Raw genomic sequence first — 25,500 nt, forward strand, 5'->3', positions numbered from 1 at the left:
TATTATTGTATTATTATCAATGAGTTCCTTTGTGTTTGTTATTGTTTTATACATTTGGGTGCTCCCAAGTTGGGACATAAGTATTTATAATTGTTAGGTCTTCCTGTTGGATAGTCCCCTTTATTATGATATAGTGCCCTTTTTCATCTCTTGTTAGTATCTTTGGTTTAAATTCTAGTTTGTGTGATGTAAGTATGGCTACTTGGGCTTTCTCTTTTGACGTCTATTAGCATGATAAAGGGGTCTCCATTCATCCCTTCACTTTCAATCTTCAATCTTTACGTCTAAAATGAGTCTCTTGTAAGCAGCATATAAATGGGTACTTTATTTTTATCCATTCTGATACTCTATGTCTTTTGATAGGAACATCTAGTCCGTTTACATTCAGAGTGATTATTGATAGATATGAATTTATTGACATTGTATTACCATTATAAAATTGGCATTATAAAGTTGATGTTTCTGGAGATTATGTCTGTTCATTTCTAGTCTTTATCACTTTTGGTCTTTCTTTCCCACTCAGAGTCTGCTTTATGTTTCTTTTTTTTAAAAGATTTTATTTATTTATTTGACAGAGAGAGAGACAGCCAGCAAGAGAAGGAACACAAGCAGGGGGAGTGGGAGAGGAAGAAGCAGGCTCCCAGTGCCTTGTCCCTGGAGAGGAGAGTTCCCCTCTGCTCTCTGGGAAACCCTCCCAGCAGAGTGAATAATATCCCCTCATGTGTCCTAGGCATCCCTCAGATCCCTGCCTTCACCTTGCCTGTGTCCGGGCCATCTGCCCACGAGGCAGTGCAGTGCACCTGTGTTCTGTCCCAGGCAGGCCAGCTGAGTTTTAAAACCCCAAACTTTAGAGGCCTGGCCTGGCCCCATCCTGCGCTTGTTCCTTAGGGAGGATGTCGCCACACTGGGGCTGAGGCAGGTTTGTCCCAGGTCAGTCACACCAAAGCCGCAGGTATGTGGAATTTAGGTAAAGCAGAGCAATGAGCCAGTATGTAGGTTAGGCGCCCTCAGCAGGTATCTCTGCACCATTGCTGAGGGGTGGGGGATGATAATGGTACCCACAGGCTTCTTTGTCCCCTGAGAGAGAATGCTACTTCTCCCACATGTGCTCTAAGAATGAGGAACCGTCTCTCTCAGTGAGTCCCAGGGGTTCCTCTGATTACTTTGTCTTCCCCTGGGCTTTCACCCTCCTTCTCCACAGGAGTACTGCAGTGCCCTCAGGCCTCTACACCGGCTCGCATGGACCTCTGAAACTCCAGTCTTTGAGCCCTGCTAGTTGTAAAAAGTCATGAAAATCAGCCCCTCTCATTTTCCCAGTGAATGGCTTTGGGGAAGTGTTTACCTTGTGCTATTCCCGGTGTGCTCCTCTCTCTTTCTCTCTGTCTCTCCCCTCTCTCACTGACCAGGGTTCCTTCCCCTCTGCTGCACTGGCCGTCCTTTTCTCCCCGAAATCACATCTCCATGCCTCCTACCTTCCACAGTGTGGCCTTTTCTCTCCCTCTAGTTGTGCGTTTTGTTCTGTCAGTCCTCATTGATTTCTTGGGTATTCAGAGCAATTTGATATTTATCTAGCTGTGTTCCAGGGATGCAGCAAGCCTAGGGTCCTCCTACTGTTCTGCCAATTTAGCTCCTCTCATCAATTTCTAACTTTTAAATGTATATTTCCTGTTTATTGGTATAATGGATTTCTTATTTTGTTAATTGTCTGATATATTATTGTATATATGTTTTTGATATATGATGAAATTCACCCCATTGAGGTATATAATTTAGTGGTTTTTAGTGTATTCACAGATTTATGCAGCCATTACTACTAATTTCAGAACATTTCATCACCCACCAGAAGAAGCTCCATGCATATATATTTTTGTAGTTTGTTTACATGGTGTTTTTTATAACACACAATTTTAAAATTTCAAATAATTAAATTTAAAAATCTTTTCCTTTATGGTTTCTGCTCTTGCCTTATGCTTAAAAAGGCCTTCCCTACCCCAGGGTTTGTAGTTGCTGTTGTTAAAAAATTAATGACATACTTGAAATTTTGGTCAAACTGAGTTGTCATTTTCAGCCTCACCAAACTTTTATTATTTATAGTTTTCTTGTTCTTAATCAGTTGTAGCAAATATAAAATAAATGCTTTTTCATCTTACTCTGTATAATGGTTAAATACTGACAATTGGTTTTAGTTTTCATAGATATTTGATGTTTTTTTCATCATGGTTTGTGGCACTATTTTGTCTTATAACTAAAATTGTAAGGTGGATTTTTCCTTATGAAGAAAGAGATATCATTGCAAGCAGTCTGTTACTTACCTACAGATTGTATCTGACAAGCTTGAATCAGATGATTATTTTGATGGGGGAAAAAGCATTCCAACTACCAAACAATCTTAGAATCTGAGTGACTGCTGCACTAATACCATATTATCCCGTAATATGGTTGAAAAGTATCTGACACATTTCAGTGTCAAACAGTTGAATCCTACTACCCTCTAGTTTTCTGGGATAACAATGGCCTTGTTTGAGGCAATGAAAGTTTTTATACTAAAAACATGTTTTTTCCTCTAGTCTGTTATTGACATGGCAGCAGATGTTCAACCCTTGGTGGAAAGGCACCTAGTAACTTGAGGACTGTTTCTCAGTTTGTTTAGAACCTGTCCCCACATGGGTACATTTCAGGATACTAGTATTTTACAAGCTTTTTTCCCCCACCCTACCCTGACCTTTGGCTGGTTTTATTTTATGCGTTTTGCAAACATTGCCCTATTAAGTTAATCCCTTTGAGGCTATTTTTAACTCTGGACTCCAGCCTGAATTGTCTGTATAAGGGTAAGTCTGAGTGTTAGCTTCCTTCATTTTAAAAGGAGGTTGCTACTCTATTTTTATTGCAGGATCGTTGTAAAATTCATGTATATGATAGTTTTCTCAGCTGTTCCTGCTATAAGAAATTGAAACGTCCGTATTGTTATCATAAGGACAACTCTTCATAGCAAGGCAGTGATTAGCCCAGGAGTCATAAAAATGACCAGCAAAACACATTACCTTTTCTTAATTTGAATGTTCTCTTCTTTATTTGACCTTATTAATATGTCTTAAGTATTGACTCCTAATCTTTTGGGAATGGTCAAATTATGTTTTGAAACATGCTTGTCTACTCCAGCAGTTTCATCTGGAATATTCGTCCTCTGTTTATATAATGACAATTGTCTGATGAAAGAGATTAGGCACTCAGTATTTTGAAAACAGGTTAAAGAGTAAGATCAATTTTCATTTTAAAGGCTTACACAATTTAAACGAAAGAGGTGCCATTATATAAAACGAGACAAGTTAATGTTTTCCCTTTTTGTTTGCAATTTAGAGGTGGTAGTGATTTTATTTTGCTGCTTTTTTTTTGAAAGTAAGCTGTAGGCTAATGTGGGGCTTGAACTCATGAGCCAAGGATCAAGAGTCCCATGCTCTACAGACTAAGGAGCCAAGCGTCCCTAGAGGTGGTAGTGATTTTAAATAAAAGCAAATGGGTAGGAAAAAATTAAATTGATTTAGAAATATTATATAGATACCTTGAAGGCAACTGGTTTAATGTTTGCACAGCTAGAAATCATCAGTTTGTTTAACAACACAGTGATGTTTTTATAGCCCTGGTATAACAGGAGGAGTTTGGCTGTTTATATGTTTGAGTTTATCATTGGTCTCACTTACTGAATTATTTCAATTTTAGTAACACTTCTCTTAATTTCTGCCCATTCCCTATATTTTTTCTTCTTTATTTCCCCCTAAAATGAGCTGGCTTTTTAGAAATCTTTTTTCCTCAGGTTTGTGACAAATAAAAATTGTATATATAAGATGTATAACATGATGTTTTGATATACATATACATTGTGAAATGATTACCACAGTCAAGCTAATTAACACATCCATCACCCCACATAGTTACCTTTTTTTGTTTTTGAGAACAGTTAAGATCTCTCATAGCAGATTTCAAGTATATAATATTTTTAGCTATAGTCACCATGCTATGAATCTCCAGATATTCATCCTACATAACTGGAACTTTCTACCTTTTTTTAAAAGTTTTTTTTGAAGATTTTATTTATTTAATTAAGAGAGAGCACGCACAAGTGCACGAGTAGGGGGGAGAAGCAGCGGGTGTGGGAGAAGCAGACTCCCCACTGAGCAGGAGGTGATGCGGGGCTTGATCCCGGGATCCTGAGATCATGACCTGAGCCGAAGGCAGGCGCTCAACCGACTGAGCCACCCAGGTGCCCCTAAAAGTTTTTATTTAAATTCCAGTTAGTTAATGTACAGTGTAATAGTAGTTGCAGGTATACAATATAGTGATTCAGCACTTACATATAACACCCAGTGCTCATCACAAAAAGTGCCCTCTTTAATCCCTGTCACCTATTCCCCCACCCACCTTCCCTTTGGTAAACATCAGTTTGTTCTCTAAAGTTAAGAATCTGATTCTTGTTTTTTTTTTTTACCCTATGATCGTTTCTTTTGTTTCTTAAATTCCACATATGAGTGAAATCATATGGTATTTGTCTTTCTCTGACTGATTTATTTTGCTTAGCATAATACTCCTAGCTCCATCCATGTAATTGCAAATGGCAAGATTTCATTCTTTTTTATGACCGATTAATCCGTGTGTGTGTGTGTGTGTGTGTGTGTGTGTGTGTGTGTGTGTACACCGTATCTTCTTTATCCACTTAGACTCTTTCCATAATTTGGCTATTGTTGATAATGCTGCTATAAACATCGGGGTGTATGTGTCCCTTTGAATTAGTGTTTTTGTATTCTTTGAGTAAATACCCAGTAGTTCAATTGCTGGATCATAGGGTAGTTCTATTTTTAACTTTTTGAGGAGCCTCCATACTATTTTCCAGAGTGGCTGCACCAGTTTGCATTCTCACCAAGTTTCTCCTCATCCTCAGTAATACCTGTTGTTTCTTGTGTTAATTTTAGCCATTCTGACTGGTGTGAAGTGATTTCTCATTGTAGTTTTGATTTCTTTTTTTTTTTAAAGCTTTTTCCTTTTTTTTTTAAATTTTATTTATTTATTTGACAGAGAGAGAGACAGCCAGCGAGAGAGGGAACACAAGCAGGGGGAGTGGGAAAGGAAGAAGCAGGCTCCCAGCAGAGGAGCCTGATGTGGGGCTCGATCCCAGAGTGCTGGGATCACGTCCTGAGCTGAAGGCAGACGCTTAACGACTGAGCCACCCAGGCGCCCCTGTAGTTTTGATTTCTATTTCCCTGATGATGAGTGAGAAACATTGTACACTTTGACCAACGTTTCTTCATTTCCCCCACCCCCTGGGCCCTGATAATCACCCTTCTAGTCTCTACTTCTGAGTTCAACTTTTTCAGATTCCATATATAAGTGAGATCATGCAGTTTTTGTCTTTCTGTGTCTGGCTTATTTCACTTAGCATAATGTCAACCAGGGTCATTCATTTATTTTCATTTTAAAAAATATTTTTTAAAAAAGATTTTATTTAAATGAGAAAGAGAGCAGAGTGAGAGAATGGGGGCGGGGTGGGGCAGAGGGAGAAGGAGAAGCAGGCTCCCCGCTGAGCAAGGAGTCTGATGCTGGATTCAATCCCAGGACCCTGGAATCATGACCTAAGCCGAAGGCAGATGCTTAACTGACTGAGCCACCCAGGCGCCCCCCTTAAAAATTCTTATAATAAAGTAATTTAGGCCAACAAAGAATATAGGAAGCTCTGTAATAAAAGTGTGTATCTATTACATAGCCTAAGAAGTGAAACATTATATATATGATTGAAATTCCCCTTTGTGCTGCAGTTACATCCTTTCCTCCCTTCCCAAACTCCTGAATTTGGCATTTGTCATTTCCATGCACATTTTTTTATATTTTGACTAACATTACTTTATATGTATGCATACAGAAACAATATATGGTATTGTTTTATGTTCCCAGGCTTTTGTATCCTTGTGAAACCTTTTTAAAAGATTTTATTTATTTATTTGAGGTAAAGTGAGTGAGAGAGAGTGAGAGAGAGCATGAGTGTGGGGGAGAGGCTGAGGGAGAGGGAGAAGCAGGCTCTCAACTGAGCAGGGAGCCAGACGAGGGGCTCGATCCCAGGGCCCTGGGATCATGACCTGAGCCAAACTCAGATGCTTAACTGACTGAGCCACCCAGGCACTCCCTTGTGAAACTCTTTTTATTGCCTCAACTATGTTAATTAGATTTATCCATGCTGCTGCTTATAGTTCTAGTTTCTCAACCTCTGTTCTATTGATGTTTGGGACTAGATAATTCTTTGCTGTGAGTGGGTTTCTATTTTTTAAGATTTATTTATTTATTTTTTAAGATTTTATTTATTTATTTGACAGAGAGAGACAGCCAGCGAGAGAGGGAACACAAGCAGGGGGAGTGGGAGAGGAAGAAGCAGGCTCCCAGCAGAGGAGCCTGACGTGGGGCTCGATCCCAGGACTCTGGGATCACGCCCTGAGCCGAAGGCAGATGCTTAACGACTGCACCACCCAGGCGCCCCAAGATTTATTTATTTTTGAGAGAGAGAGACAATGCAGGTGTGAGCAGGAGGAGGGGCAGAGGAGAGGGAGAGAGAATCTCAAGCAGACTCCCCATTGATTGTGGAGCCCCATGCCTGGCTTTCTCTCACGACCCTGAGATCATTACCTGAGCAGAAATCAAGTCAGATGCCCAACTGACTGAGCCACCCAGGTGCCCCTGTGAATGGATTTCTTGTCCATTAAGGATGTTTAGTGGTATCCCTTGCCTGTATCCACTGGATGCCAGTAGCACCTCCCCATACCCCCCAGTTAATAACCAAAAATGTCTCCAAACTTAGCCAGATGTCTTTTTGGTGGTAAAATCTTCCCTCCTCCCACTGAGAACCATTATTTTAGTTCATTAATTTTAACTACTATGTCGTTCTCCACTATACACACACACCCCACCACCACCACCTATTTTTCCATTTTCTGGTTGGTAGACATTTAGGTTATTTCCAGAGTTTTAACTATTAGGAACACTGTTGCAACGAGCATTCTTGTTCATGTTTCTTTGGCACATGTGTGAGACTTTGTGTAGGGTGATATGCCTAGGAGTGAAAATGTTAAGTTCTGGTGTATCTTTATATCTTCAACTCTACCAAGCATCACCAAACAGGTTCCCTAATAGTTGTACTAATTTATGCTCTCATCAGCTGAATAGGAAAGATCCTGTTGCTCCACATGCTCTCTGACACTTGGTATTGCCAGATTTTGAAATTTTATCTACCTGATGGGTGTAAATGATATTCATTGTGGTTTCAGCTTGCATTATCTTAATTATAATTTGTTAATCCAGAAACCTTTCCAAAGTTATGAAGACTAATTATTTTAGGGGAATTAAAAAATAATATTTGAGCTTCTGTGATCAGCTTTAAAAAGTGGTTTTGAGCAGACTTCATGTATATGTGTCATGTTTGTACTCAACTCATTCGGTTTCTGTTTCTAAACCAGACATGATGATGTCGTCATTAATGCTGTTCTTCCTTTTAGGAAATGTTGTTATTAATGGTGATTACCATGTGTGTTTAGGGAGTGACTCAAAATACTTTAATAACCAGAAGTTATTTCCCTCAGTGTTGTTGGATGATGTTGTTCTCAGAGTTACTTCATTCCTAATAGCTGCATGCCAGATTTGTTCTTTGATATTGTGACCTCCCAGAAGCCTACATTTTACTATACCATATGAAATTGTTTATGCTCTTACTCTGTTTTCTGAGTCATTTTGCTAAATCCAATGGGAGGTTACAAGATATGTTCCTGATTTTGTACCTATCATTGAGACATTTACAATTCAAAAGACGGACATAACATATATTACAAAATCAATTACAGGTGTGTATAAGAGTAGCATGAGGGAGATGGAATTCTTCTGAGCTTTTGTGTGTAAAGGCCAATTTAAGTAGAGTTTTGAAGAAAATGCAGGTGAATTATGAAGGTAGGAGGAAATATATATTATTCATAGATGATTTAACATGCTAGAAATGTCGCTGTATTAATGTAGTTTTCATTTTGTGCTCAGAAATTCCTTCTTCCCCAATACATACTTCCAGGTGAATTATCCAGTTACTTTAAAAGTGCCTTTCTTCTTCGTCTCTCTCAGTTCCTCGGTAAGCCTGAGAGATGCTCCAGTACTTTGGTCTGGGACATACCACATAAGAAAATTGTATTTCGGTTTTACATTTCTAAATAACCGGATAAACTAGCCTTTACCCACTGAATGTATTATAGTCCAAAAGTTTGTTACCAATTCTGTTGTTTGAACTTGACATTTTCCCATAAAACAATTTAGTCAGTTTTGGTAGTGTGCCCACATCAACCTGCAAAAGCCCTATTTGACCTATAACATATCTGAGTTATGTAGTACTAAGTCTGAGTGTTCTGTCCTAGAGGAAGGCATCCATGTGCTACAAGAGGAAAGAGAGTCTCCTTTTTAAGGCAGAGGACTGACTGTAGGCAACATTTTGATAGGATCTGTTTGTTTTGGACGTTACTCTACTTCCCTTTTTATACCCATATACTGGGGGGTTTATACTGGGGGAGGGGAGCGACCCTCTCCCCAGCCCCTGATGCCTTTGTGCTGGCCTTAAGTACCTCATCTTTGGACTTTTCACCTGGGCCCATGAGTTCCCTTCATCGGAGGAATCATTTGTTCACAATTACCTGCTTTTCCTGTCCCATCTGGGCTTCATAGGTATTAGGAGGTATAATTCTAGCTATGAGTCCCTTAAACTATCAAAGTGGAGTTTTTATTTTAAAAAGAGGATATAGTGTCTCTTAAGGCAACTGACCTGGATTCTTCAAAAAGTCACTTCATGGGGGAAAAGATATAGGGGAGGGACTGTTTTAAATTAAATGAGACTAAAAGAAATACAAATAAATTCAGTGTGTGAACTTGTCCAGATCCTGATTTGGGAAAAATAAAAGCTGTAAAAATGTTCTTGGGACATTTGGGAAAATTTAAATAGAGAATTTGTATTAGATGATATGCAATCATTAATTTTCTTAGCTTTGATAGAGATGGTGTGGTTATGCAGGAGTTCTTATTCTTTGGAAATGCATGCTGGAGTATTATGATTTCAAAAACTTACGTTCAAATAGTTTAGAAAAAATAAGGCAAATATAGCAAAATGTTAACCATTGTTGAATTCATGCAGAGGATGTACAGATAGATATTCATTGTACTATTACAGCTTTTATGTGTGGTTGAAATTTTTCATAATAAAGGTTTGGGGGGAAGGGGAATATATGTATTAACATAATCCTAAATCTTGAATATTCATGATAGTAAATTCAGGCAGTATGGAGAATTTTTTTAAAATCTGCAGTAGCTGGTTCTAGCTGCTCTAAACTAATTCAGATCTCTTACTTCTTCCCTTATTTCACTTATCATTGATTCAAAGATTAAGATTTTGTCCTATTGGCAGCAATGGCTTTGGCTAGAGGAAGGAAGATAAGTTTCATAAGACAGTGACAACTTATTTTTACATGTAGATTGTAAATCATGGATTATCAGAATGTGAAAATCTTTGGCAGTGTGCTTCATTAGAGATCATGATTTTTTTGACCTTGAATAAAGGCTGTTTCAGGTCATTAAAAACAAAAATTAGACAAACTGTATTCCCTTACATTGAATAAGTATTGTAAGTCTATGTACAAATAGGTAATAATTTAATACTGGTTTCATAAGAAGTAGTGGACCCACCTGAATTGTTAACTATCACATTTGTAATAGCTTTAGCTATAACTTTAAAAGTAAATAACATGGGGGTGCCTGGCTGGCTCAGTCAGTAGAGCATGTGACTTTTTTGATTTCAGGGTCATGAGTTTGAGCCCCACGTTGGGTGTAGAGATTACAAAAATAAAAGAAATAAACCTAACAAAAAATAAAAGTAAATAACACAAGGTTTCCAGTTATGGAATGACTAAGTCATAGCGATAAAAGAGTCAATGGTATTGTAATAGTATTGTATGGTGACAAATGGTAGCTACGCTTGCGGTGATTGTAGCATAATGTATAGACCTGTCAAATCACTATGTCCTGTACCTGAAACTAATGTAACATTGTGTGTTAACTATACTTCAATAAAAATAAATATAAAAAATAAATAAAAAAGTAAATAATGCAAATAGACTAATAATTATGAATCAATTTCAGATAAAGTCACACTATAAATTATAATTATTCCATAACTAATGTGAGTAGAATGAAATTAAGACAGAATAGTGGGGTTAGTGATGAATTTTTCTTTCAGTTTTTCTTTTTATTAAAAAAATTATTTATTTATTTTTAGAGAGAGAGAGCACATACTTGCAAGTGGGGGGAGAAGAAGACAGACAGGGAGGGGAAGAAAGTGAATCTCAAACAGACTCCCTGCTGAGCATGGAGCCCGAAGCAGGCCTTGATCTCATGACCCTGAGATCATGACCTGAGCCGAAATCAAGAGTCAGAAATCAAGACTCACATAATATACTAAAAAAATATTAAAAAAAAATCAAGAGTCAACTGAGCCACCAGGTATCTCTCTTTCAGCTTTTCTAAGTTTTTACATTTTAAAAATGAATATATAGGAAATAGTATGAAGGTTCCTTAAAAAATTAAAAATAGAACTACCATATTATTCAGCATTTCCACTTCTGGGTATTTATCCAAAAGAAATGAAATCACTGTCTCAAAGATATCTGCTCCCTGTATTCATTGCTGCATTATTTACAATAGCTAAAGCATAGAAACAACCTAAGTGTCCATCAGTGGGTGAATGGATAAAGAAAATGTGTATATATACATACATTATTCAGCCACTAAACAGAAGGAAATTCTGTCACTTGCAACAATATGTATTGAGGGCAGTATGCCAAGTGAATTAAGTCAGAGAAAGGCAAATATTATGTGAGCTCAATTATATGTGGAATCTGAAAAAAACCGAACTCATAGAGAACAGATTGGTGGGTTGCCAGAGGTGGGTGTTGGAGATGGGTGAAATGGGTGAAGGTGGTCAAAAGGTATAAATTTCCAGTTATAAGATAAATAAGTTCTGGGAATATAATGTACAGCATGGTGAATATAGTTAACAGTACTGCATTGTATTTTTGAAAGTTGCTAAGAGAGTAGATTTTAAAGGTTCTTACCATAAGAAAAAAAATTTAACTGCGTGGTGATTGATGTTAAATAAACTTATGGTGGTAATCATTTCACAATGTATACATATATCAAATATTTTGTTGTACACTTAAAACTAATATAATGCTATATGTAAGTTATATCTCAATTGAAAAAATGACTAGAGGCAACAACAAAATAGATACATTGGACTTCATCAAAATTAAAAACTTGTGGACACCAAAAGACTCTATCAAGATGGTGGAAAGGTAACCCACAGAATAGGGGGAAATATTTGGAAATCATATATGTGATTAGAGATTAATATCCAGAATATATAAAGAAAAACTGTAACTCAACCAAAAACCCAAAAACCCCAATTAAAAAATGGGTAAAGGAAAACAAAGGAGTGCCAGGTGGCTCAGTTGGTTAAGTGTCTGCCTTCAGCTCACTGGGGTTGAGCCCTGCGTCAGGGCTCCCTGCTCAGCAGGGAGCTTGCTTCTCCCTTTCCCTCTGCTACTCCCCCTGCTTGTGCGTGCTCTCTCTTTCTCTCAAATAAATAAGTAAAATATTATTTTAAAATGGGGAAAGCGCTCACATAGACATTTCTCCAAAAAAGGTATACAGATAGCCAATAAGCACAAGAAAAGATGTTTAACACCACTAGTAATCAGGGAAATGCAAATCAAAACCACAATGAGATACCACTTAACATTTATTAGAATGACTAAAATAAAAAAATCAGATAATAACAAGTGTTGATGAGGAGGTGGAGAAATTAGAACCCTCATATGCTGCTTGTAGGAATGTAAAATGGCACAGCTGCTTTGGAAAACTATGGCAGTTCTTCAATTAAAACATAGAGTGTTAGGACCCAGCAATGCCACTCTTAGGTATTACCCAAGAGAAATGAAAACACAAAAATTTGTACATAAATATTTATAGCAGCCTTATTCTTAGTAGCCAAAAGATGGGAGCAACCTAAATGTCAGCTGATGAATGGATAAACAAACGTGGTGTATCCATACCATGGAATATAATTCAACCATAAAAAGGAATGAAGTACTGACAAATGCTATAACATGGATGAACCTTGAAAACATTATGCCAAGTGAAAGAAGCCAATCACAAAAGACCACATATTATATATTATATGATTTCATTCAAATGAAATGTCCAAACAAGAAAAATCTACACAGACACAAAGATTAATGGTTGCCTGGCAGTGGGTGTGGGGCCTGAGGAGGTGGGAGGGTGATAGCTAAAAGGTATCAGGCTTCTTTTTGAGGTGACAGAAATGTTCTAAAACTGACTGTGGTGATGGTTGCACATATCTGTGAATGTAACACCTATTGAATTCTACACCTTAAATATTATATGCGAAACTGTATTTCACTAAAGCTGTTTAAAAAATGGTGTTGGGAGAACCTGACATCCACATATAAAAGAATGTAACTTGGATCCCTACTGCACACCATGTACAACAATTAACTCAAAATGGATTTAAAGACCTAAATGTAAGAGTGAAACTACCAAACTCTTAGAACATAGAAGTAAATATTCATGGCTTTCAGTGTGGCAGTGGTTTCTTATTTAGGACACCAAAAGCACAAGCAAGAAAAGAAAAAATTGATAAATTTGGCTTCACAAAAATTAAGTTTTTTTTGTTTCAAAGGATGCCATCAAGAAAGTGAAAAAAAATGAAGTACAGATACATTCCACAGATTGTTAAACCTTAAAAATATTATGCTAAGTGAAAGAATTTCAGACACAAAGAGCCACATATTGAATGAATCCATTTTTATGAAATTACCAGGATGGGCAAGTCCATAGAGATAAGAAGTAGATTCATTTTTGCCAGTAGCTGTAAGGGGACTGAGGAGTGACTGCTGATGGGTATGGAATTTCTTTTGGGGGTAATGAAAATGTTCTGCGGTTACATAGTCATTATGGTTGCATATCCTTGTGAATATTACTAAAAAACACTGAATTGTATGTCTTAGGGTGAATCTTCTAGTGTGTGAATTTTATCTCAAAAATTATATATATATATATAAAATGAAAAGTATGTGCTGAAAACCAATTAACATTTGAAAACAAATTATCCCCAAGGAGATTCTGTGGTTTTAGATATTTGGAAATTATATTGGTGGTTCATTTGTTCAAAGCTCCAGTGAAATCAGTCAAAGAAGTAAGAAGAATCCACTTACTTGCTTTGTTAGGAGCAGAGGATGAGGTTCAGCAGCAGTTTCTTTTTTTTTATTAGTATTATTATTATTTTTAAAGATTTTTATTTATTTATTTGACAGAGCGAGAGATAGCCAGCAAGAGAGGGAACACAGGCAGGGGGAGTGGGAGAGGAAGAAGCAGGCTCCCAGCAGAGGAGCCTGACGTGGGGCTCGATCCCAGGACTCCGGGATCACGCCCTAAGCCGAAGGCAGCCGCTTAATGACTGCGCCACCCAGGCGCCCCTCAGCAGCAGTTTCTGTTTGTTTCTCTGAGCTTAGCAAAGATGATGTAGTAATTGTTTTTATACCACTTGGAATAAGTTTATTGCAAAGAAATGTTTTAGTTTAAATAGTTTTTCATAAATTTTATTTATTTTGAATTGGCTTTGTATTTACATAATTCAAAATGCAAAAGCTTCCCCCCCAACCACCCAGTCTCTTTCTCTCCGTGGAGGTAACTAATGTTACTGATTATTTGTGAGTCCTTCTAGAGATATTTTGTACATAGTGTTTTGATTTATTAAAAATTTTCACTCTTGTAGTTTAACATTTTTAAAAGAAATGACTTTTGGGGCAAGATAGAGTCAATGTAAATCATGGTATTTGTAAATCCAAGGGCATGGAGACCCTCTAATGAATATGGGATTAATTTTATTGGACCTAAGACTTGTATTTTTATTTGTACTTCAATTTTAGGTGATACCATCTTCATAATAACTGGTTATTTCCTGCTCCTCTTCTTTTTCCTCATCACTGGTTTGGGTAACAGTTTTATTTCAGTATTTCTCCTCTCCCTCTTATACAAAATGGTACTTTCTACATAACTGGTGATCTTTGCAAAATATTTTTTTTTGCAAATCTATATAATTTGCAAATTCTTTACATTGAGCTAATATATTCTTTTTAAAAAAGATTTTATTTATTTATTTGACAGAGTGAGAGAGAGCACAAGCAGGGGGAGCGGCAGGCAGAGGGAGAGGGAAAAGCAGGTTCCCTGCTGAGCAAGGAGCCTGACAGGATGTGGGGCTTGATCCCAGGACCCTGGGATCATGACCTGAGCTGAAGGCAGCTGCTTAACCTACTGAGCCACCCAGGCATCCCCTAGCTAATATATTCTTCCAAATAAAATTTTTATTACATGATTAAACATTTTCTAATTACCACCCTCTAATTTACCTAAACACGAATAATCTACAGTGCTCTAAAAGAGGCCCTCAGATCTACACTGGAAGTCTCTCTTTTTTCCTGAATAATTTCTTAAGCCTGAATCTAGTGCTGCTTTTATCTTAATCATTTCACATTACATTTTAAAGAAAATAGTTTTATAGAAATATATTCTTAGTTGTTTCTTTTCTTGTAATTTTCATTTTATCTTCCTTGCTGTCTTTTGGCTTAATTTGATTTTCTCTTTTCTCTTTCTTCCTGTGCTGTTTTAGAGCTTTATATTCTATTTCTAGTCTCCTACTAGTTACCTTTAAAGTTTTAACATGTATTCTTAACAAAATCTAAGGTTTATCTCTTTATATATATTCCAAGCAAGACCAGGGATCTCAGAATGCCTCAGCTATAAACTCCCTTCCCTATTATTGTTTTCTATTATTTCAGGTCCACTGTGCTTTTGTGTGTGTGTGCGTGTGTGTGTTTGAATAGATAATACATCCTCGTGGTACAAAATTTAAAAGATACAGAGGAGACTAGATCTTAATTGTTATCACCACGAAAAAAGAAATGATAATTAAGTGATGTGATGGAGGTGTTGGCTAATGGTGGTAATCCTATTACAATATATATATATGTGTGTATCAGACCAACACATTGTACACCTTAAACTATGTTATGTCAATTATACCTCAACTTTAAAAAGAGGTGTAAAAGGTTATATACTGAAAATTCTTTTTTTCCATCATTATCCCCTAACCACTTAGTTTCTCTCACCAGAGGAAAACACTGTTTCCATGGGCTATATTAGGTTGATCTATATGAAATTGGCAGTATTCGACTATTTTGATATGCAACAAAGGCAATTTCACATGGTTCAAACTAGTATCAGTGGAAAAAAAAAGATTCTTGCCTTCATAGAATTTTCATTCCAGTGGGACATGTATTAGTTTATTATTGCAGTGTAACAAATTACCTAAAAATTTAGTGGCTTGAAACAACAAACATTTATTGTCTTACAGTTTTTATGAGTCATGAATTTGGGAGTGGTTTTGCTGGGTGGTTCTGGCTCGGTATCTCATGAGATTGTAGTCAGTATGTTGGCTGGAGCTTCAGGCATCTAAAGGCTTAATTAGCTCTGAAGTATCAGCTTCTAAGATGGTTCACTCACCTGGCTGTTGTCAGGAGACCTCAATTTCTTGCCACATGAACCTCTCCATAAGGCTGCTTGAGTGTCTTCATGATGTGTGATGGCTTCCCCCAGATCAGTCCATTCAAGAGAAAGGACAAGGAGGAATCCCCAGTGACTCTTTTCCCCCCTCCCATAGTGCCTGCCTTTTATGACCCGGTCTTGGAAGTCATACCTTGTCTAGTCCACCATTTTCTGTTTGGAAGCAAGTCACTGAGCACAGGCCACACTCAACGGGAAAGGAGTTAAATTCCATCTCTTGGGGCGCCTGGGTGGCACAGCGGTTAAGCGTCTGCCTTCGGCTCAGGGCGTGATCCCGGCGTTATGGGATCGAGCCCCACATCAGGCTCTTCTGCTATGAGCCTGCTTCTTCCTCTCCCACTCCCCCTGCTTGTGTTCCCTCTCTCGCTGGCTGTCTCTGTCTCTGTCAAATAAATAAATAAAAATCTTTAAAAAAAAAAAATCCATCTCTTGAAAGAAGGAGTAACAAAGAATTTGTGAGCAAGCACCTTTTAAAACCACCACAGGAAAACAGATAATAATCAATAAACATAATAAATCATGGAGTATATTAGAAGATAATAAGTTCTATGCAAAAAAGACAAAATAGAGCAGATGTATGGGGAATCAGAGTGTATATGTGTGGAAGGGATGTGGTTTGCAATTTTAAGCAGGGTGGTCAGTGTAAAACTCATTAAGGGGATTAGATTTGAGTAAAGGCTTGAAAGAGATGAAGAAGTTAGCTAAGCAGATATCTGGAATAAGAAAGTCTATTCCAAGGGAATGGCTAAAGCAGTGGCCCTGAGGTGAGAGTAAAAGGAGATGAGAGAAAAGAATGCTGACCATATTTTATTACTAGAATATTTTCAGTTGAGAAGGTGGGGGGAAAGTTGAGGAAGGATTATTTCCATGGCTGAAATTAGTGAGTTCATTGTTTCTGATAGGAATGTAAAGAAGAAATCAAGATGGATCGACGTATGGGTGTGGATTCGGTCACCATCACTGTTGAGGGGATGACATGTAATTCCTGTGTTTGGACCATTGAGCAGCGGATTGGAAAGCTGAATGGTGTACATCATATTAAAGTAAGTTAGTCTTCGGAAATCAGTGAAATCAAATGTTGTTGACTGGGATTCTAGAAAATTACTTCTAACACTGAGATAAGAAGCAGATACACTGACACATTTGGCAATAAAGACTGATTTATATTTATGTTTTCTTTGCCCCTTTAACTTTTTTTATAAAAAAATAAGAAATTATATATATTTTTCAACTTAAAAACATCTGAAGATGGAATCTTGACGTTATTATGGTTGTATATTTATAGATTTATGTTTTATATGTGTATAGATGCAAATATACTTTTTATTACTTTTAATTTCATACTGAACTAAAATATGTTTTCAGGGAAAGGGTTGTGGGCTTTCTTCTCTTATATAACATGACAATTATGTGAAATAATAATGTAATCTTCCTTAAGCACATGCATACAAGGTGTAACAGTAATTTTCTAAGCTTTTTCACTTCAATTTTTTAAAACATTTCTAGTTAAAGTATATATAAATACATCTCTATATATTTATGTAATTTGCACACCCAACTTGGAACTTGAACTCACAACCCCCGAGATCAAGAGTCACATGCTCCACCAACTGAGCCAACCAAGCGCACCTTTCACTTCAATTTTTTTTAAAGATTTATCTATTTACTTTAGAGAGAGAGAGTGTGTGGGGTGGGGAGAGAGGGAGAGGGAGAGCGAAACCTAGGCAAACTCCACACTGAACACAGAGCCCCATGCAGGGCCCAATTTCATGACCCTGAGGTCATGACCTGAGCCAAAACGAAGAGTTGGATGCTTAACAGACTGTGCCACCCAGGCGCCCCTTCATTTCACTTTTTGTTTTTAAGATTTTATTTATTTATGTGATAGAGAGACAGCCAGTGAGAGAGGGAACACAAGCAGGGGGAGTGGGAGGGGAAGAAGCAGGCTCCCAGCCGAGGAGCCCGATGTGGGACTCGATCCCGGAACGCCAGGATCACGCCCTGAGCCAAAGGCAGATGCTTAACGACTGCGCTACCCAGGCACCCCATCATTTCACTTTTTAATTGCAAAAGTAAAATAGACTTGTCAGATCATCTTAACACATTCCTACTGTAGTTCATCTCAGAATATTACTTGATGAAAAAGAGTGGTTTATATTATATATTCTAATTTGTCTGTAATGAACCTGAATTGTTAATGTAACTCTTATAAATAAATAAGCTAAACAGCTTTGTTTCACACCTAAACACAAGAACCAAAAGTTCCAAAGTCAATACAAGACAACCCTACAGGGAATATAATGATGCCATCCCCCCTCATACCTTATAAAATTTTTTTGAATGTTTCCTGTGTTCATTTTTTAACATAGACATATGTTAAAGCTACAAAGGCTCTTACATATGACTTCAGTAGTCTGACCTCCTCATTTTACCAATTAGTAAATGGAAGCTTAGATTAATGAAATGACTTGTGCTAAATTTCATAGCTACCTATTACCAAAGCAAAACTAGAACTCAAGTTCCATGATTCCTGGGCCAGTGTGTTTCCTGGTCATATAGTGTCTACAGGTGCATTTTAATTTACATATGGTTCTTAAACTGGTCGTCTCTAAATTATTCTCTCACATAAGTTCTGAAAAAATTAATCATCATAAAGGTGCCTCTTACCACCTAATTGGTGTATTACCTTTGTATGGCTAGTCTCTATAAATTCTTCTCAGAATAATTCTAGTATTTTTAGTATGAGAAACCTTGAGTTATGTTTTGTCATTACTTTTTTTAAACTTTCTATTTTCATTTTGTTAAAAATGTCCTTGATTTTAAAGCCTTTGGGGTAAAAAAATGTTTTGATTAATCTTTACCTTATAATCCAGCTTTCTCAATCTCAGCACTATTGACATTTTGGGCTGGATAATTCTTTATTGTGTGAGGGCTGCTCTGTTATTTATAGGATGTTTAGCAGCATCCCTGGCCACTACCCACTGGATTCCAATAGCCTTTTCTTGTACTTGTGGCAACCAAAAGTGTTTCTAGGCATTGCCAAAAGTCCTCTGTGGGCAGAAATACCCTCAGTTGAGATTCATTGCTGCAGTCCCTTCTCAGAGAACCTACTACATACACTTTGGCTGTTCAGTTAGTATTCGATGATGGTGAATTGATTTATTGAATAGGTTCATGTGCCCCTTTCTCTTCATATTAGCTTCTTTTTTTTTAAAAGATTTTATTTATTTATTTGACAGAGACAGAGACAGCCAGCGAGAGAGGGAACACAAGCAGGGGGAGTGGGAGAGGAAGAAGCAGGCTCATAGCGGAGGAGCCTGATGTGGGGCTCAATCCCATAATGCCAGGATCACGCCCTGAGCCGAAGGCAGACGCTTAACCGCTGTGCCACCCAGGCGCCCCTCTTCATATTAGCTTCTTATGTTTTTTTTTTAATATGAAGCAGTAGCAGTTTATTGAGCCTTTAACAGGTAGGGCTGAATCACATGAGCCAAAGAGAACATGAATTTTTCTATAAATTGCTCAGTGCTCATTTTAAAATAATCTCTAATAAAACAGTGAAGTGCTTCTGTTGTAGAAATCTCTTAGCACTTTTTTTTTTTACACAATGTATCATTTATTTCAGGGGTACAGGTCTGTGATTCATCAGTCTTATACAATACACAGTGCTCACCACAACACATACCCTCCCCAATGTCCATCACCCAGTCACTCCATCCCTCCCAACCCCTCCACTCCAGCAACCCTCAGTTTGTTTCCTGAGATTAAGAATCTCTTATGGTTTGTCTCCCTTTCTGGTTTCTTCTTGTTTCATTTTCTTCCCTCTTTCCCTGTGATCCTCTGCCTTGTTTCTTAAATTCCACATATCAATGAGATCGTATGATAATTATCTTTCTCTCATTGACTTATTTTGCTTAGCATGATACCCTTTTTTGCCAATGACAGGTATAGTGAGCAGTGGTTCTCAAACCACAACATGAGAATCACCTGGAGTACTTGCTAAAACATAAATTGCTGGGTCTTACCCTCAGAGTTTCTAGGGCTGATGGGGTCTGAGAGTTTGCATTTCTAACAAATGCCCAATTAACTCCAATGGTGCTGGCCCTGGGACCAAAGTTTGAGAACTATTATATTGCATGAGATATATTTACACTAAAAATTATTTATCTGAAATTTAAATCTAACTCAGTGTCTTGTGTTTTTTTTAATTAAAAATTCTTAAATTTATGTTTTATTTATTTTTTTAAGTGAACTCTATGCTCAATGTGGGGCTTGAACTCATGACCCCAAGATCAAGAGCTGCACGTTCTAACAACTAAGCCACCTAGGTGCCCTTGGGTGTCTTGTATTTTTATTTGCTTAATCTGGTAACCCTACTTTGAAGTCATCCTTCCTTCTTACTTTTAGCCTCTCATAACCACTGATTTATTTTTTGTCCCTGTAAATTTTACTTTTATATATTTTTAAAAGATTTTATTTATTTATTTGTCCGAGCGAGAGAGAGTGCGAGTAGAAGCAGGGGTAGTGGCAGGCAGAGGCAGCGGGAGAAGCAGGCTCCCCACTGAGCAAGGAACCTGATGTGGGACTTGATCCCAGGACCCTGGGATCATGACCAGAGCCAAAGGCAGATGCTTAACTGACTGAGCCACCCAGGCATCCCTAAATTTTACTTTTTTAAAACTGCCATATAAATGGAATCATACAGCCTTTGAGTCTAGCTTCCTTCACTTAGCATTATGCATTTGAGATCTACTTATGTTGTTTTTTGTATCACTGGTTCTTTCTTTTTTTATTAATGAGGGGTATTCTGTTGTGTAGATGTGCCACAATTTGCCCATTCACTCACTGAGAGACATTTGGATTGTTGCCACTTTTTTGTGATTATGTAAAACAATGCTCTGAGTATTCACATAGGTGACTTTGTTTGGACATAGGTTTTCTCTTGGGAAGATTCCTAGGATTTAATTTGTTCCATCATATGGTAAGTGTATGTATCATTTTGGGTGAAAGGCCCTTTTGGATCACTACATTTGTATCCTTGGGGGTAAATACCCAGTAGTGCAATTGCTGGGTTTAGGGTAGCTCTATTTTCAGCTTTTTGAGGAACCTCCATACTGTTTTCCAGAGTGGCTACACCAGCTTGCATTCCCACCAATAGTGTAAGAATGTTCCCCCTTTCTCCACATCCTTGCCAACATCTTTCGTTTCCTGATTTGTTAAATTTTAGCCATTCTGACTGGTATGAGGTGGTATCTCATTGTGGTTTTGATTTGTGTTTCCCTGATGGCAAGTGATGTTGCACATTTTTTCATGTGTCTATTGGCTATTTGTGTGTCTTTGGAGAAATAGTTTTCTGCCCGTTCCTTGATTGCATTATTTGTTCCTTGGGTGTTGAGTTTGATAAGTTCTTTATAGATTTTGGATACTAGCCCTTTATCTGATAAGACATTTGCAAATATCTTCTCCCATTCTGTCAGTTGTCTTTTGGTTTTGTAGACTGTTTCCTTTGCAGTGTAAAACTTTTTATCTTGATGAAGTCCCGGTAGTTCATTTTTGCCTTTTCCCCCTTGTCTTTGGAGATGTATCTAGCAAGAAGTTGCTGCAGCCAAGGTCACAGAGGTGGCTGCCTGTGTTTTCCTCTAGGATTTTGATGGATTCCTGTCTCACATTTAGGTCTTTCATCCATTTTGAGTCTATTTTTGTGTATGGTGTAAGAAAATGGTCCAGTTTCATTCTTCTGCATGTGTCTGTCCCATTTTCCCAACACCATTTGTTGAAGAGACTTTCTTTTTTCCATTGAGTAGTCTTTCCTGCTTTGTTGAAGATTAGTTGACCATAGAGTTGAGGGTCCATTTCTGGATTCTCTATTCTGTTCCATAGATCTATGTGTCTGTTTTTGTACCAGTACCATACTGTCTTGATGATTATAGCTTTGTAATAGAGCTTGAAGTTGGAATTGTGATGCCACCAGCATTGGGTTTTTTTTTTCCAACATTATTTTGGCTATTCGGGGTCTTTTCTGGTTCCACACAAATTTTGGAATTATTTGTTGCAGCTCTGTGAAAAAAGTTAATAGTATTTTGATAGGTATTGTATTGAATGTGTAGATTGCTCTAGGTTAGCATAGACATTTTAACAATATTTGTTCTTCCAGTCCATGAGCATGGAATGTTTTTCCATTTCTTTGTGTCTTCCTCAATTTCTATCCTGAGTATTCTATAGTTTTCTGAGTACAGATCCTTTGCCTCTTGGATTAGGTCTATTTCTAGGTATCTTATGGGTTTTGGTGTAATTGTAAATGGGTTCAACTCCTTAATTTCTCTTTCTACTGTGTCATTGTTAGTGTATAGAAATGAAGCTGATCACTGTGCATTGGTTTTGCTGAAATACTGTATGGGTTCTTGCAATTTTGGGGTGGAGTGTTTGGGTTTTTAACATAGGGTATCGTGTCATGTGTGAAGAGTGACAGTTTGACTTCTTTGTTGATTTGGATGCCTTTTATTTCTTTTTGTTGTCTGATTGCTGAGGCTTGGACTTCCGGTAATATGTTGAACAACAGTGGTGATAGTGGACATCCCTGCCATGTTCCTGACCTTAGGGGAAAAGCTCAGTTTTTCCCATTGAGAATGATATTCACTGTGGGTTTTTCGTATATGGCTTTTATGATATTGAGGTATGTTCTCTCTATCCCTGCACTGTCAAGAGTTTTAATCAAGAAAGAATGCTGTATTTTATCAAATGCTTTTTCTGCATCTGTTGAGAGGATCATATGGTTCTCGTGCTTTCGTTTATTAATGTAGTGTATCACATTGATTTGCGGATGTTGAACCACCCTTGTAGCCCAGGAATAAATCCCACTTGGTCGTCATGAATAATCTTTTTAAAAAAAGATTTAACTTATTTGCTTGACAGAGAGAGAGAGCAAGAGCAGGGGGCAGAGGGAGAAGCAAGCAAGAGAGCAGGGAGCCCGATGCAGAACTTAATCCCAGGACCCCAGGACCATGACCTGAGCTGAAGGCAGATGCTTAACTGACTGAGCCACTCAGATGCCCTGAATAATCCTTTAAGGTACTGTTGGATCCTATTGGCTGGTATCTTGGTGAGAGTTTTTGCATCCATGTTCATCATGGCTGTTGGTTTGTAATTCTCCTTTTTGGTGGGGTCTTTGTCTCGTTTTGGGATCAAGGTCATGCTGGCCTCCCAGAAGGAGATTGGAAATTTCCTTCCATTTCGAATTTTTGAAACAGCTTCAGAAGAATAGGTATTAATTCTTCTTTAAATGTTTGGTAGAATTCCCCTGGGAAGCCGTCCAGCCCTGGACTCTTGTGTTTTGGGAGTTTTTTTGATTACCGCTTCAGTTTCTTGCTGGTTATGGGTCTGTTCAGGTTTTCTATTTCTTCCTGTCTCAGTTTTGGTAGTTTATACATCTCTAGGAATGCATCCATTTCTTCCAGATGGACTAATTTGTTGGCGTAGAGTTGCTCATAATATGTTCTTATAATCCTGTTTATTCAGTGTTGGTTGTGATCTCTCCTCTTTCATTCATGGTTTTATTTATTTGGGTCCTTTCTCTTTTCTTTTTGATAAGTCTGGCCAGGGGGTTATTAATCTTATTAATTCTTTCAAAGAATCAGCTCCTAGTTTTGTTGATCTGTTCTGTTCTTTTGGTTTCTACTTCATTGATTTCTGCTGTAATCTTTATTAATTCTCTTCTCCTGCTGGGTTTAGGCTTTATTTGCTGTTCTTCAGCTGCTTTAGGTGTAAGGTTAGGTTTGTATTTGAGACCTTTCTTATTTCTTAAGAAAGGCTTGTAGTGCTATATACTTCCCTCGTAGGACCACCTTTGCTGCATCCTAAAGGTTTTGAATAGTTAGTTGTGTTTTCATTTTCATTTGTTTCCATGAATTTTTAAAATTCTTAATTTTCTGGTTGACCCATTCATTCTTTAATATGATGGTCTTTAGCCTCCCTGTATTTGAGTTCTTTCCAAATTTCCTCTTGTGATTGAGTTCCAGTTTCAAAGCATTGTGGTCTGAAAATATGCAGGGAATGATCCCAATCTTTTGCTACTGACTGTGACCCAGTATGTGATCTATTCTGGAGAATGTTCCATGTGCACTCAAGAAGAATGTGTAATCTGTTGCTTTAGGATGAAATGCTCCGAATTTATCTGTGAAGTCCATCTGGTCCAGTGTGTCATTCAGAGCCCTTGTTTCCTTCTTCATCTTCTGCTTAGGTGATCTGTTGATTGCAGTGAGTGGGGTGTTAAAGTCCCCTATTATTCTATTATTATCAATGTCTTTCTTTAATTTTGTTGTTTTATATAAATGCCTGCTCCCAAGTTAGGGACATAAATATTTACACTTGTTAAATCTTCTTGTTGGATAGACCCTCTAATTATGATATAGTGTCTTTCTTCAACTCTTACTACAGTCTTTGGTTTAAAATATAATTTGCCTGATATAAGGATTGCTACCCTAGCTTTCTTTTGATGTCCATTAGCATGATGAATGGTTTTCCACCCCCTCACTTTCAGTCTGGTGGTGTCTTTGGGTCTAAAGTGAATCTCTTGCAGACAGCATATCGATGGGTTTTGCTTTTTTTCTCCAATCTGATACCCTGTGTCTTTTGATTGAGGTATTTCCTCCCTTTACATCAGAGTAACTATTAAAAATATGAATTTGGTGCCGTTGTATTACCTGTGAAGTCACTATTTCTGTATATTGTCTCTGATCCTTCCTCGTCTATGTTACTTTTGGGCTCTGTCTTTGCTTAAAGGATCCCTTGTAATATTTCTTGCAGGGCTGGTTTAGTGATCACAAATTCGTTTAGTTTATGTTTGTCCTGGAGGCTTTTTATCTCTCCTTCTATTTTGAATTACATCCTAACTGGATAAAGTATTCTTGGCTGCATATTTTTCTCATTTAGCACCCTGAATATATCATGCCAGTCCTTCCTGTCCTTCTAGGTCTCTGTGCAAAGGGCTTCTGCCAGTCTAATGTTTCTACCCTTATAGGTTGTGGACCTCTTGTCCCGAGCTGCTTTCAGGATTTTCTCTTTGTCTCTGAGGTTTGCAAATTTCACTGTTATATGTTGGGGTGTTGACCTACTTTTATTGATTTTGAGTGGGGGGTTCTCTGTGCCTCCTGTAGTTGGATACCTATTTCCTTCCCCAGATTAGTGAAGTTCTCCACTATAATTTGCTCCAGTATACCTTCTGCCCCTCTCTCTCTTTCCTTTTCCTCTCAGTTGCCAATTATTCTAATATTGTTTTGCTTTATGGTATCACTTATCTTTCAGATTCTTCCATTGTAATCCAATAACCATTTATCTCTCTTTTTCTCAGCTTATTTTCCATTATTTTGTCTTCTATATCACTAATTCTCCTTTCTGCCTTATTTATCCTGGCAGTTAGAGCCTCTGTTTTTGTTTCATCTCATTAATAGCCTTTTTTTAAATTTTTTTATTTTATTTTATTTTATTTTATTATATTATGTTAATCACCCTACAGTACATCCCCAGATTCCGATGTAAAGTTTGATGCTTCATTAGTTGCGTATAACACCCAGCACCATGCAATACGTGCCCTCCTTACTACCCGTCACCAGTCTATCCCATTCCCCCACCCCCTCCCCTCTGAAGTCTTCAGTTTGTTTCTCATAGTCCATAGTCTCTCATGTTTCATTCCCCCTTCAGATTACCCCCCTTTTCTTTATCCCTTTCTTCCCCTACCGATCATCCTAGTTC

The 25,500-nt window shown here is 37.7% G+C and overlaps 1 protein-coding gene across 4 annotated transcripts in view; it reads left to right on the forward strand.

Moving 5' to 3' along the window:
* The window catches only part of ATP7A (ATPase copper transporting alpha), a 148,974-nt gene that overhangs the window by 37,696 nt on the left and 85,778 nt on the right, over window positions 1-25,500 (forward strand). For 3 of the 4 annotated variants that reach the window (XM_034648816.1, XM_034648818.1, XM_034648820.1), the window contains exon 2: window positions 16,656-16,796. The exons of the other annotated variant lie outside the window; for it this stretch is intronic. In XM_034648816.1, coding sequence (XP_034504707.1) covers window positions 16,677-16,796 — 120 coding nt within the window. In that variant the 5' untranslated portion in view covers window positions 16,656-16,676. The remainder of the gene's footprint in view (window positions 1-16,655; window positions 16,797-25,500) is intronic. 4 annotated transcript variants of the gene reach the window in all.

This window comes from Ailuropoda melanoleuca, chromosome X, assembly GCF_002007445.2.
Source record: "Ailuropoda melanoleuca isolate Jingjing chromosome X, ASM200744v2, whole genome shotgun sequence".
NCBI lineage: Eukaryota > Metazoa > Chordata > Mammalia > Carnivora > Ursidae > Ailuropoda > Ailuropoda melanoleuca.